The sequence below is a fragment of the Tursiops truncatus genome, chromosome 4 (genome assembly GCF_011762595.2).
Source record: "Tursiops truncatus isolate mTurTru1 chromosome 4, mTurTru1.mat.Y, whole genome shotgun sequence".
Lineage (NCBI taxonomy): Eukaryota > Metazoa > Chordata > Mammalia > Artiodactyla > Delphinidae > Tursiops > Tursiops truncatus.
The window spans coordinates 85,951,260-85,964,861 of record NC_047037.1 but is presented as its reverse complement, the minus strand read 5'-3'; the positions used below and the strand labels follow the sequence as shown (position 1 = coordinate 85,964,861).

Sequence of the window (13,602 nt, the reverse complement as noted above, 5' to 3'; positions counted from 1 at the left end):
TCTTAGAAACCTTGCACTCCCACTGAAATCAAATGAAAGCAAATTTTGCCTAAGCCTGAGGGCACAGCAGCATGGGGCCGCAGAAGGGGACACAGACTGAAACCAGAGGCCCAAGGTTGAAGCCTGACTTGGTTCCTGTTACGGACTGAATTGTGTTCCCTGGAATTTCACATGTTGAAGCCCTAATCTCCAGTACCTCAGAACATGGCTATATCTGGAGATGGGGCCTTTAAAGAGCTGGTAAAGTTGGGCTTCCCTGGTGGCGCAGTGGTTGAGAGTCCGCCTGCCGATGCAGGGGACATGGGTTCGAGCCCTGGTCCAGGAAGATCCCACATGCCGAGGAGCGGCTGGGCCCGTGAGCCATGGCCGCTGAGCCTGCGCGTCCGGAGCCTGTGCTCCGCAACGGGAGAGGCCACAACAGTGAGAGGCCCACGTACCACAAAAAACAAAAACAAAAAAAAAACTGGTAAAGTTAAAATGAGGCCATTTGGGTGGGCCCTAATCCAATCTGCCTGGTGTCCTTATAGGACAAGGAAATTAGGACACACAGAGACACTGGGGATGGGTGTGCACAGAGAGCAAACCCTGTGAGGACACAGGGAGAAGGTGGCCATGTGCACGCCAAAGAGAGAGGCCTCAGGAGAAACCAAACCTGCTGACACCTTTATCTTGGACTTCCAGCCTCTAGAGCTGTGAGGAAATAAACTTACGTTGTTTAAGCCACCCAGTCTGTGGCGTTTTCTTACAGCAGCCCTAGAAAATTAACACAGTGCCTTAGAAACAGACTACCTGGGCTTGCCTGGTGGCGCAGTGGTTGAGAATCTGCCTGCCGATGCAGGGGACACGGGTTCGAGCCCTGGTCTGGGAGGATCCCACATGCCACAGAGCAACTAGGCCCGTGACCACAACTACTGAAGCTGCGTGTCTGGAGCCTGTGCTCCGCAACAAGAAAGGCCGCGATAGTGAGAGGCCCGCGCACTGCGATGAAGAGTGGCCTCCGCTCACAACTATAGAAAGCCCTCACACAGAAGCAAAGACCCAACACAGCCAAAAATTAATTAATTAATTAATGAACTCCTACCCCCAACATCTTCTTTAAAAAAAAAACAGACCGCCTTTGACAAATTTCCTGAGGTCTCTGAGCTGTGGGTTGTCTTACCAGATAAGTGGGGTTGATAAAACCGCACAAGATTGTGGAGTCTTAACAGGAAAGCGTCTCCCACAGTGCCTGGCACAAGACAGGCATGCCATGCCCATCCCTGCACTGGACCAGCCCTGCTCTCAGTGGGCCTCTAAGCCAGGGGGAAGCTTCTGAGCTGCTGCTCTGCAGCCCTTGGGATTCAGTGCCTCACGGCCCCACAGCAGTATCTGACTCAGCCGTCTGCACTGATCTCTTGGTAAAGAAATCTTGGTAAAGAGGTCTTGGTGAAGAGGGCTTGGTGAAGAGGGCTTGGTGAAGGCCAAGAGTTAAGAGAATAGAGCGGCCCCTGCTCACTGTGTTCTGCATTTCCTCGTTATTCGATCCTTGTGCGCAATCCTGCTTATTTGATCCTTGCCCTGGGGAAGGCTGACACGAGAACCCGAAGCTGACACAGAGCTCTTTGTCGCGGAGAGGAGACCACAGGTGCTCGCCTTTCCCTCTGCTCGGCCTCCAGGCCTCCAGGGATCCTCCACGGGCTGGCTCTGGCTGGAGTCGGCTGGAGGTGCCTTGACCAAACCTTTCATTCTCATTTCCCCGTGGTGACCAGAAGGTGGTGCCAGAATCTCATACTTAAACGTGGACCAGCGGATTTTTTAAAAGGAGGCTGAAATGCATCAGGCTCAGGGCTGCTGTGGCCTTCGTGCGGGCCACTCTGTGTTCCAGGTCTGTGTCTCCAAGGGATGACTGCATTTGTGACCCTTCCCTCTCAGGACACAGTTTGTCACTTAAGCAGCAGTATGTGACCACTTTAGGAAGTTTTCTTACCCCCACCCCCAAATCTCTACCATTTATGATTCCTTCTCTGGTCCCCAACACTTACAGAGTACTTATTATATCCCAGGCCCTCTTCTAAGTACTTTACACATATTACTTTATTTAATTCCCCCAAATCTATATGAAGTTTTATTATTATCCCCATTTTACAGGGGGAGAGACTGAGGCAGAGAAACTGAATAGGTTATGGTCAAATCAAGGGTACTACTAAATTGTCAGGAGCCCCAGTTAAGAATGGAAGTACCCCTGTGATATTGGCTTATTACGTCATAATCAGCTATGAACATAAAAATGCAAATCAATTTGTGAGATGTGTTTTAGCCCATGGCTGATCATAGAGTCTGCTGAGCGAGGGAAGAGACCCAGGACTGATTACAGTTGTCCCGATGAAAGGAAAAGAAAGTGGAGAAGGACAAAATGCTTCAAGGCCTTGACAGGTTGCCTAGAGAGAGACTGAGAAGTTGAATGTACACTCAGAGGAGGGAAGACAGCTTCAGAGGCACAAGGCGGGGAGAAGATGACAACCAAGGACAGTGTTACCAAAAGAAGAGAAAGGGGCCATTAAGAAATAAACTTAGCTTATTTTCAGTTTTTACCCAGAGAAAATCCTTCCTAAAAACAACCTCCAGTCTCTTAACCAAAACGTAAGCCCTGGTTTGTGTCTTCCTTATAGCATCCTCAATGTCGCAAGTATTTAGTGAGCTATTGTTACCATGATGCAAAACTGAGTACTTCATTACTCCCTCCTCTATACCACCCACGGTATTTTACACATACTACTAATATAGGAACTATCACATTAAACTGTCATCGTTTGTTTACATCTCTGAATTGTGAGCTTCTTTGGATCACATTCTGGCTTTCACATAGAAATTATAACATGAGACTGACAGACTGCATTTGTAAGACAACTGAGCAAGCATTGGTCCAATAAGAAGCCACACGTGCTGCTGGAATAACTGTATATCCGTATGGCAAAAGTGAACCTTGGCCCCTGCTTCACACCATAGATAAAAATTAACTTGTGATGGATCTTAGATCTAAACATAAAAGCTAAAATTATAAAACAGGAAAGTATCTTGTGACTTGGGAGTAGGCAAAAGTTTCTTAGACAGGTCACAGAAACCATAAAAGGAAAAAAAAGATAAATTAGACTCCATCAAAATTAAGGAATTCAGCTCACCAAAATATGCCATTGAGAAAATTAATAGGCAAGCTACAGGTGGGGATAAAATATTCAAAAAGCGTATCTGACAAAAGGCTAGTATCCAGAATATATAAGTAACATCTACAACTCAACAATTAAAGGAAAAAGAGCAAAAGAGAGAATGGGTAAAGGAACTGAGCAGATGCTTCCCAAAGAAGATACACAAATGGCCAATAAGTACATGACAAACTGCCCAACATCATTAGTGATCAGAAAAATGCAAACTAAAACACTGTGAGATAACTTTACACATCCGCCAGAACAGCTAAAATTAAAAAGATTTATAGCACCAAATTTAAGAGAGGATGTGAAGCAAACAGAACTCACATACTTCGTTCATGGAATGTACAATGGAACGACCTCTTTGGGTAAAGATCTGGAAATTTCTTATAAAACCAAATGTAAACCTAACATATAATAAAACAACTTCACTCTTTGGTACTTACCCAAAAGAAATGAAAATAAATGTCCACAAAAAAGACTTGTATAAGGATGACCATAACAGCTCTATTCATAATATCCAAAAACTGGAAACAGTCCATTTATCCATCAATAGGAAAATGGATAAATTACAGTATATTCATACAATGGAATACTATCCAATGACTAAAAAAGAGAACAAATTGCTGATGCATGCAACAACATGGATGACTTTCAAAACCATAATGCTGAGTGAAAGAGCCTCACACACAAGAATGCACATTGCATGGTTTATGTGTAATTCTAGACCAGGCAAATTTAATCTGTGTTTTTTTTAAAAGCAACAATAACAACAACAGTATAATTATTGCCTCTGGAAGAATGGGAGCAGGGATCGATGGGAAAGGTGAATGCAGAACCTTCTGGGGTGCTGGTAATGTTCTATACCTTGAGATGGGTATGGGTTACATATATACATTTGTCAAAACTCAACCAGTGTTCACTTAAGCTGTGTGCATTTTACTGGGTATAAACATTACGTCAAAGGGGAAACAGGTTGAAAACAAATACTGAACCCTAGATCTGCATGCTGAGATACTGAGGGGAATGTGTCATAGATGTTTGCCGTTGGAATTTGTCAAAAATATAAGCTGGATTGATGCCCAGATATATGGTAAGCAAGTATAGTAAAATGTTAGTGGTAGAATCTAGATGGTGGACATGCTCACTGTAAATTTCTTTCAGTGTTGCCATATGTTTGAAAAGTTTCATGATAAAATTTCGTGGTACAAAAAAATTAAAGAACTCACCAATAATTAGCCTCTTGATCTTAGTTTTTCAAGGTCCTGTTGACATGGTATGTCTTTGGTGATTGAGGCGAAGAATTTCTTCTTCCAGCACAGAAACCCTAAAAGTACAGTTCTCTAATGGACTAGACATCACTCTGTCCCTGAAAAAGATTTAAGCTTAAAGGGACAAATTTGGTGTCCCTTTATGACACCATGAGCTTATGCCTCTGTTGATACGCTTTTGTTACATTAACAGAAATGTTTTCTTTCCCGTTTCTAAACGCTGCTCTCTGTTCTCTCTTGCCCCAACACTCTCCTGTGTAGGAATCTTCCTGCCATCCTGGACTGGGTGAAGACTCAGAAGCCTGGAGCCCTGGGTGTCAACATCATCACGTCTGACTTCGTGGACCTGGTGGACTTTGCCACAGCTGTCATTGAATTGAATGACCTCCTACAGGAGGATAGAGCTTTGGCTAAATGCTGATTTAACTTGTTATTTAACTTAATATTGAAGTTGTTGATCCAGGCTAGAGTTCTGAAGGGTTTCTTGTTAAGTTGGCCCCTGGGCAGTGATGGTGAAGGGAGTCAGAGGAGGGGATATTTTTTTTTCCCCTCCTCACAGGGCCATTTGGATAAAATTACAGGGCTTTTAATTGCATTTTTCCCAAATGAGACTTTGTAAAAACTTAAGTCCGAGGGAAGAAAGCTTGTTTCATGTGATCAAGGTCAGCATCTCCCCAATGGCATATGATGTTGAATGTAATATGGAAGTGGGGTTTCCAGGTTCCACTGGGGTATTGAGTGTCCCCTAATTGGCCCAGTTCCCTGTTGTCTTCTGGGATGTTGTGGTGGAGGCAGAGAGAAGGCTGAAGCAGAAGGGCATTCCTGATCCAAAGGAGGGCTCGTGGCAGGTGCGGACTGCCCTGTGCGGTGGCTCTATCACCAGCCTGGGGCTCTGAGGGGAGAAAGGCCAAGCACCAGTTTTCTCTAAGCGTCTTAAACGTCACCACTTCTTCCCCAAGAGTAAGACGTATTTATCACCAAGCTATTTCAGCCACAAGCCGTCTTGCAGTGCTTGTGCTGGTAATTGGTCATCTTCATTCTTTAGACAAACCGTGCGTACTGTCCTCGGTATCAGAAACAAGTGGGTTTGGAGCTGTTCTGTAACTCCTTGAAAACAAGACTACCTCGGGGACATTTAAGATGATGGTGTGTCATCCCGTGAGAAATACACAGTGTTGGAACACTTCCAGTTTGTGTCTTGATTGTTCTACTTTCTGCAGGTTGTTTTGAGCCTACTAATCACCACTGAAGGAGGGCTTTGAAACTCAAGAGGGGATTTTTTTATTATTATTGAGAAGAGGTGCTTATCTATAAAGAGCCCTCTTGTGTTTTATTTATTTATTTATTCTTTTATTTATTTATAGGTTAAGTATCTTCAGTGCTTCTTACCTCAAGATCACTCACAAAGGAGCTTCCTGAACTTTTCTCACCCAGGCCAGATGCTGCCACGGTCCTCCTCCCCTCCACAGGACCACGCATCTCAGGACCATGAGCGACCTCTGACTCTACTATAGATGCTGTAGACGTCCTGCCCCCCACCCCAGCCCATCACGCTGGGGACGGTGTTCGTGTGTGGGTGTGGTCCAGACCCGAGAAGCCACTACCAAGCCGTGCACTGGAACAGAAGATGAAATGGGTCATGAAGAGCTCTCGGTTTTTAAGGAAAACCCTCTAGAAGAGCGATGAAAAGGAAGGTGCTAGAAAGAACACTGGCCACGGGAGTGCGTGTACTTCAGTGCTCCTCAGAACTCTCTGAGAATCCCTAAGGAAGTGTCGTCTTCTGGATCCTTAAGGCTGAAAGATAACACGGAATCCCGGACGGCTGTGTGCCTTTATACAGATGGTTGGACCACCTCCCAGCAGCTTCCCACACCTGTTCTCCGATGCTCATGGCTGGATTTTGCATGTTGCCTGCCGTGGGGGTGTCCTAGCTGAGCTGCTAAGAGCACATGCACACCCTCGACACTTGGTCTTCCAGCCTTTACATTGCTTAAAGTAATTTAAGCCCCAGCCGAGGACGTCACAACACAAAGGCCTCTGGTTTAACTGTTCCTTCTCTTGCATTTGAATCCCTCTCCAGAGATGGTTCTGGGATTTTATTGTCAGTTTTTTGAGGGCCTTCTCTGGAAAGGAGTGAGAAAGTGAGTACCCTCACTTTCTTAATTTTCCTTCGATTCTGATATTAAACTGCAGTGACAAGCTCTGAAATTCCCTAGCCTACCCTCAGGGTTTTATTTGTGTTGTCATTATTTCATTTTTGTCTTGATTTTAATACTTGGTCAATTGCTAGGGGCTAGATCATTTCCCTTCTTCAAGCCCTTTGTTACTTGGCAAAGAGATATGGAGGCAAGAGGAGAATTATTCTGCTCTGTTTTACTTGAGCCTTAGCTTTGCCCAGACGCTTGGTGCTATGAGGCCAGGTGTGTTGACAGGTATCTACACAGGATGCCAGTGACACCCAAGGGCTGCTGACTGTTCAGTGAAATGTTTACTTGATTTTCTCCTTTAGTGTTAAAATATATCGTTGCACTTCACTTGGGTTGTAACATTTAAGTGCACCTCGATGTTCATGACGAAAAAGCACAGAAAACCACACCAAGGTCGCACGCATGGAGTCTTGCTTTTTGTGGAGGGGCCAGGCGCTCACTCCTTCCTGCTGCTTTGGGTTGCCAGCCTGGCCTGCATTCTGAAATTCTGCACAGGAGTTCTGGAAGATAGGAGGAAGATTATTTACAGTTCACCCTTGGTAAACACCCCTGAATTGGCAGAATTTCTGCCCCAAGACAAAGTTGCTTAATATATTGTAAAGGATGTGTGTGTTCTGCTCCTTGACCTCAGGCCAAGCAGGAGACTCAGTGATGGGACCGGGGGAAGAGACACTTTAGGTCTATGACTCATTCTGCAACTGCCAACAATAAAAAATTGTGACCTGATCACATCGCTTATTCTCACAAGGTCTTGGGATTTTTTGGATCAAACAAGGCTATCATATTTGCTCAGAATGAACTTCAAGATCAGTGAAAAAGCTACTTGATTGAGCAAAAGAGGACTTTAGTTTCACAGGATTTGGGGCCACATTCATTCTGAAATGTAGACTGAGATTTTCTTGGGCTCCCAGGACCACTTCCCACATGGCCACACCTCCATGGCTTCATGGCGAAGGGGACAGTCACAGGTTGCAGTTAGAGTAGAGCAGTGTTTAAAGGCTTGAACTTTGAGCCTTTTAGAGGGACCACTGTGGTTTCATGGGTACAGAAGATATTCTTAGGATTGGAGAAAGAGGTCAAGATGGAATTGATGGAAGGGAATGATAAATTATTGAATATTAAACTTTAAATTAATGGCAGATCTAAAAGGGTTATGCCAAAAATATTACGTATTTGCTGTATGAGACTCTATAGTAATTAAGTGTAATTATTTTCCTTAGTGCTGAGTCCAGACCCCTGCATTCTTGAGAACAGTTAAGCCATAGCCCCAACGCAGGATTTTATATAAACGCAAACAAAAACACAAGATCTGAGCCCAGGTAATGATCACCCTTAAGAATCCTACTTCTTCTAACATGACCTTATATTCTCATCGAAAAGTTTATATTTCTAGGGGCTTCCCTGGTGGCGCAGTGGTTGAGAGTCCGCCTGCCGATGCAGGGGACACAGGTTCGTGCCCCGGTCCGGGAAGATCCCACATGCCGCGGAGCGGCTGGGCCCGTGAGCCATGGCTGCTGAGCCTGCGCGTCTGGAGCCTGTGCTCTGCAACGGCAGAGGCCACAACAGTGAGAGGTTTGCGTACCACAGAAAAAAATGTTTATCTTTCTGTTCAATAAGACAATGTAGTGGAGCATTCTGGAATTAAATGCATTTCATGGTGGGTCAGGATTTTCTACTTTCATTTATTCTGAAGTGCTGCCCACAGAGATATTATTATTACATACAATCCAGCTAGGGGGCTTAGTGCTAAACTAAAGGTGGAGAAACAGAAGAGATTAAGCCTGAGGCGAAACTTTTGCTTCCTAGGAAGCAAAAGCGTGATACAAATTTAGGCCATCTTACAGAATTAGTTCATGCCACAGATGAAGTTTCTGTAATGGCCTTCATTGGCTAATTGCAGACTTTCGCTGATAGGTTCTGGGAAATGGAACGGGCTAATGATGGGAACACAGCCATGAGACCCCCCCCCCCCCCCCCTTGCAGAGCAGAGAAGCGATCCTGGACTAAATCTGCCTTGGGTCTTTCATCTGGAATAAAAATGCTGTCTGATGTTTTGCAAACCACACTCAACTAGCTCCCCCAAAACATCAGGTCCCTAATAATTAGGTTAAATGCCTGTGTGCAGAGCGTGTAGAGGGGCAGTAGTCTTCCTTGTGTGAGATGTGTAGAGATGTGTAGAGAGCTCATTTATCAAGAGAGTGGCTTAGGACGACAGACTTGTCCACCAGTGGCACCTTTAGTGACCCGTCAAATGAGATGAGTAGGGCTGAAAGCAATATCTGAGCTAGGGAGGTGAGCTTTCCCAAATACATGCTAAATAGTCACGTTATGCCAAAAGGAAATAAATAGAAACTGAAAACATAAAACGTCCAAACTGACAGGAAGTTTATATTGTATGGCATAGAACGTGGCTGTCCCCCTAAATTCCGCCAACTTCCCTGTACATCTATCTCGCCCCTCTGCCTCAGACTGCTTCCTAATATCTGCTACCAGAGCTGTGTCAACTCAGATGTTGCCTTGGGACACACAGGAGTGAACTGATTGGGTGATAAGTGAATTAGCTGGAAACTTTACCCTTAATTCCAAATGATAGTGAACAGCTCTTTACTGCTCCGAGAGCTCCACTGTCCCCTTATCCTCTGGCTTCCCCAGAGTCCTACTAGAAATAATGACACTAATGGCACTGTCATCACTGAATTGGCCCTAAACCAGGGGAATAGTGGACAAAATGCTATTGATGTTGTTGGCACAGTCTTAGACACTAAAAGTATCCTAAGACAACGCTCTCTATCCTGCAGTGGATATAGTGTTCTAGTCTTTTCTCCAACAAAACTTGTTCTTAGGACTTTTCAAACTTGTTTCTAAGCCTCATAGTTTGGATAAAATATTTTCCTTCCCTTCACTGGGAATCCAATCCCACAGTCTACTGAGTACCCCCCATCAATAGTCTAGAGGCATTTTCCATATCTTTCCCTCTCATCTCCGTCATGGAATATACCACTGCCTCCTCTTGTCTCCTGGTCACCCTTGACCAGCTGCTGATTACTGTTAATCACAGGATGCTGGCGAAACTTACAATAAAAAGCACATACATTCAATGATGTGCAAATGCACTCTTACCACAGTGGTTTTTGCACCTTACTCTCCTCAAAGGCATTATTCTGCACCCCTACTCGAACCCCATCAATAGAACTTTACCTGATTGGACCCCAGACCTGGGGCCAGTACTTCATTCAAATAGTTGGGGCTTGTCACAAACTCTGAGCCCAACGAGAAGCACAGCATTTTGAAAAGTCAAATAAGCCTTCCGTAGCTTTGTACATTTGCAGTTTTACATTTGTTATTAGGTTAGAGCACTAATAACACTTCAGTCATAAATCTATCCTATCAATATGATAAATCTTAGAACATATTCTAGAAACAGTGGTACCTTACTGCTATTATACTTACTAATTTCCACCCTAATGGTAATAAGTATTACATGCAGATCATGTATGCATTATTTGTATTGTGTATATGCCAACTGTAATCATTAACCTCACTGATTAGAAGGTACAGAGATTGTCAAAGTGAAAATAAATCTTGGTCAATTCAGATGATAATGTGAACCTGATAAATGCTCTGTTAGATATTATATTTTGTTCTTTATGCTTGTTTTATATGACAATGCATGCTGTTTGCTAAGTAAAAAAATAATACATTACACCAATTTTTAAGGTTAGAATGAAAATTTTACATATATGCTGCTTGATACTCTGAAATGCATTTTGTGGCATAATTATCTTATTCATATGCATTTCACATGGCTTTTTTTCCCCCTAGGAAATAATTGTTCAAATATATCTCTCTCCATCTTTCTGGTAACCTGGATTAAACTGCTTAATTCAACCTAAAACATTGTAAAGCCAGAGTACCTCATTTTAACTGTGAAAAAAGTTTAGTAGATATGATGACATGATATCTTTTCTTGTATTTGATTTGAACTACCTAAATAGGCTTAAACCTAATAATAAATATAAAACTTTGGCAGGCACTTTTCCTTTGTTGGTATGCAAATTTTATTATTGGCCCACTTCTAATTTTGTTTTAAAAAGTTACAGACTCAACGTCAATAAAATACCTGATTGGGCTTCCCTGGTGGCGCAGTGGTTGAGAGTCTGCCTGCCGATGCAGGGGACACGGGTTCGTGCCCCGGTCCGGGAAGATCCCACATGCGGCAGAGCGGCTAGGCCCGTAAGCCACGGCTGGGCCACTGAGCCTGCTCGTCTGGAGCCTGTGCTCTGCAACGGGAGAGGCCACAACAGTGAGAGGCCCGCGTACTGCAAAAAAAAAAAAAAAAAAAAAGCCTGATTATAGTATATTGGATGAAGACCCTCTCAGCTTTGTCTCACACATACTGGAATTAGTTGCACAGGCCTGCGATTCCCAAAATGAGCTGTGCATGAAATGTACACAGTCTTGTCACCCATGCTTTTCCAAGCTTCACCCTCAGCACTTCAGCTGTTTGTACTAGGCTTAGGCTCGATCCTACTTACATTCATGGTCTCATTTGACCAACACCTCTGGCCCATGTTACTCTGAGTGGTCACCAAATGCCCAGAAATAGAACAACGTGGAGATTATGTGTTGAGCATACAAGGAATAAATAAAAGTGGGCCTACAGTTTCTGCTGGCAATGAAGATTTCAATATTCTCCTCATTCCTAATTCTTTTTAATAGAGTATCTGAGGCCACTTAGTTTTGGTGAATTTCTCTTTTTGCCCTATCCCCTACAAAAATAATGAGTTGAGGTGAAAGTCCCGTTTATGAATTTAGCAGAAATCAAATTAATTCTAAGTAATTATTCATTTCATATAGTTGAATGTTAGAACAGGTAATTAGGGATAATTATATTTCTATTCAAGTTATCATAGCAAGTGAAGAACATAGTCATAGTCAGAATTTTCTGCCTGTGTTTTTAGTTATTGTGTAGTAAGTCTACCATACTGTACTTTGGTTGGCTTTGATAAGTACCATTTCCAGTCATTTCCATTTGGTTTTAATAAAAAAACAACATAATGTAGATAGGGCTGTGTCCAAACATAAACGAAGCAGGTGTAACCTGCGTGGTGAAAGTGCAATGATTCTACCAGTCTGACTCAATTTCTGAACATACACTTGGGCTGAAACATTGCCCCTATGACAATGGAACTGTTGCGTTATATATGAACCCTTTAATATCTAATCACAATTTGTCATATTATAGCTGGGTTATAAACATTCTATTTAGCACAGAAACTAAGAACAGGCATTTCAGAGATGCATAGACCTGGATTTCTGTCCCAACTAGAACATGCCCTGGCCATGTGATCTTAGGCAAACTAATATCTCTAAGTATATAGGATATAGGACTAATAATACCTACTATGAAGGGTTATTGAGAAGTCCAAACAAGAAAATATATGGAAAGCGTCTAGCACAGAGCCTGGCACATAGTAAATACTCGAGTAACTATTAGTCTTAATACTAGGGTGGGGACTTTGCACCCACCCCCTCCAAAGAGCACCCAGCACAGCCTCTTCTACACGGTTGACTGCTAACCATTGTGTCTACTGGTAAATGATTTAACAGAAACCAATTAATGAGAGAGAAAGCAGGTACATTCAGACAGTGAAAGAGAAAGTTGCACAATCCCTGGACCAAATATATCGATACATTGCTCAGAGAGTGGGATTCATACCACTGGTGGTCTGCAAAATGATGTAAGGTGGAAAGCGACCACATCCTAATAGCATTAATATCGTTAATCACTTAACCATTCTGATTAGTTGAGGCGAAAGTCTCAGCTTAGTGACAAAAATCTCTTTGACCCTTGTTTGTTCAGCAAAAACAAAAAAGATAATAGTATCTAGTGAACATTAAATATCATTTTGTATTGTATTTATCTTTTGGTTACCTTCTCTCTGTAGCAAAGTGATCCAGGGTTTTTCAAGAGTGATATAAAATTTCCTTTCAAAATAAATTTAAGTTTAAAAAAAAATACTAGAAATACCCTTAAGGAGCTTACAGAAGAGCAGGGATAGGAAAAATAAGTAAGCATGCAATTACAATACAGTGTGATAAGTGATATGAAAAGGTAGAAGAGATGACATACTGGCTTAAAAAAAGTTTTCCAGTGTAAGTAACCTTGACTAATAAGTAGCAGTTAACCTCGTGGGGTGGAGGTGTGGGTGCAAAGGTGGGCATTTCTGTGATAAGGCACAGACACAAAAAAGAGCAAACATGTAGATATGCAGATAGTTCAGTATGGCTGGAGCACAGACATACAGGGAATAAAGAATCAGTTAACAGACTGGAGAGGTATGCAGGGCCTGATCTCAAGAGGTCTTATAACCCATTCTAGGAGATTTGGACTTTATCCTGAGGACAGTGGTGAGCCAATGAACATTTTCAGCACACTTACATTTTAGAAAGATAATACTGGCTGTAATGTTGACATTGGCTTTGAGAGAAGATGGATTAAGCAGAGCTAACCTGATTCCTTTATAGCAGACTCCTCAGAGCTTCTGTTAATATATACCGTGAATTTGTGAGAATTATATAGCATAAAGCCCTTTCCAAACCTAAAAAAAATTAAAAATAATAATAAATTTAAGTTTTTTGAGAGTCCACGTGAAGAAGCTATGGGAATGACCTATGTTTACGATCCTTTCCGGGCCGAAAATGATTGCAATTGATTCTACCACACCTTTGCGGAGAATTGGGTTTGGCTGGGCTCTTTTTGAACATCTTTACTAAATACATAAATAAACTACTATTTGAGATAGGGAATCACCTCTTTTTTTCATAAGGGAACTTTCTTTGTGTTTCCTGCAGAAGGTCCACGCTTAGACCATCTTCTCTCCACGTTGTCCGGGCAGCAGTTTAAACTTGGGGGAAAGAGGTCCTGGAGTCACTCAGTCC

General features: G+C 42.8%; 1 protein-coding gene across 8 annotated transcripts in view; it reads left to right on the top strand.

The window, feature by feature from the left end:
* PLCXD2 (phosphatidylinositol specific phospholipase C X domain containing 2) overlaps positions 1 to 10,693 on the top strand; it is a 49,329-nt gene extending 38,636 nt beyond the window's left edge. For 5 of the 8 annotated variants that reach the window (XM_073804247.1, XM_073804249.1, XM_073804250.1 and 2 more), the window contains 2 exons: positions 4,715 to 4,802; positions 5,818 to 10,693. In XM_073804247.1, the coding sequence (XP_073660348.1) occupies positions 4,715 to 4,802; positions 5,818 to 5,967 (238 nt within the window). In that variant the 3' untranslated portion in view covers positions 5,968 to 10,693. Of the gene's footprint in view, positions 1 to 4,714 lie in introns of all 8 variants that reach the window. The other 3 variants (XR_012331529.1, XR_012331530.1, XM_019923326.3) reach the window with 3 other exon arrangements.
* The last annotated feature ends 2,909 nt before the right edge of the window (positions 10,694 to 13,602 follow it).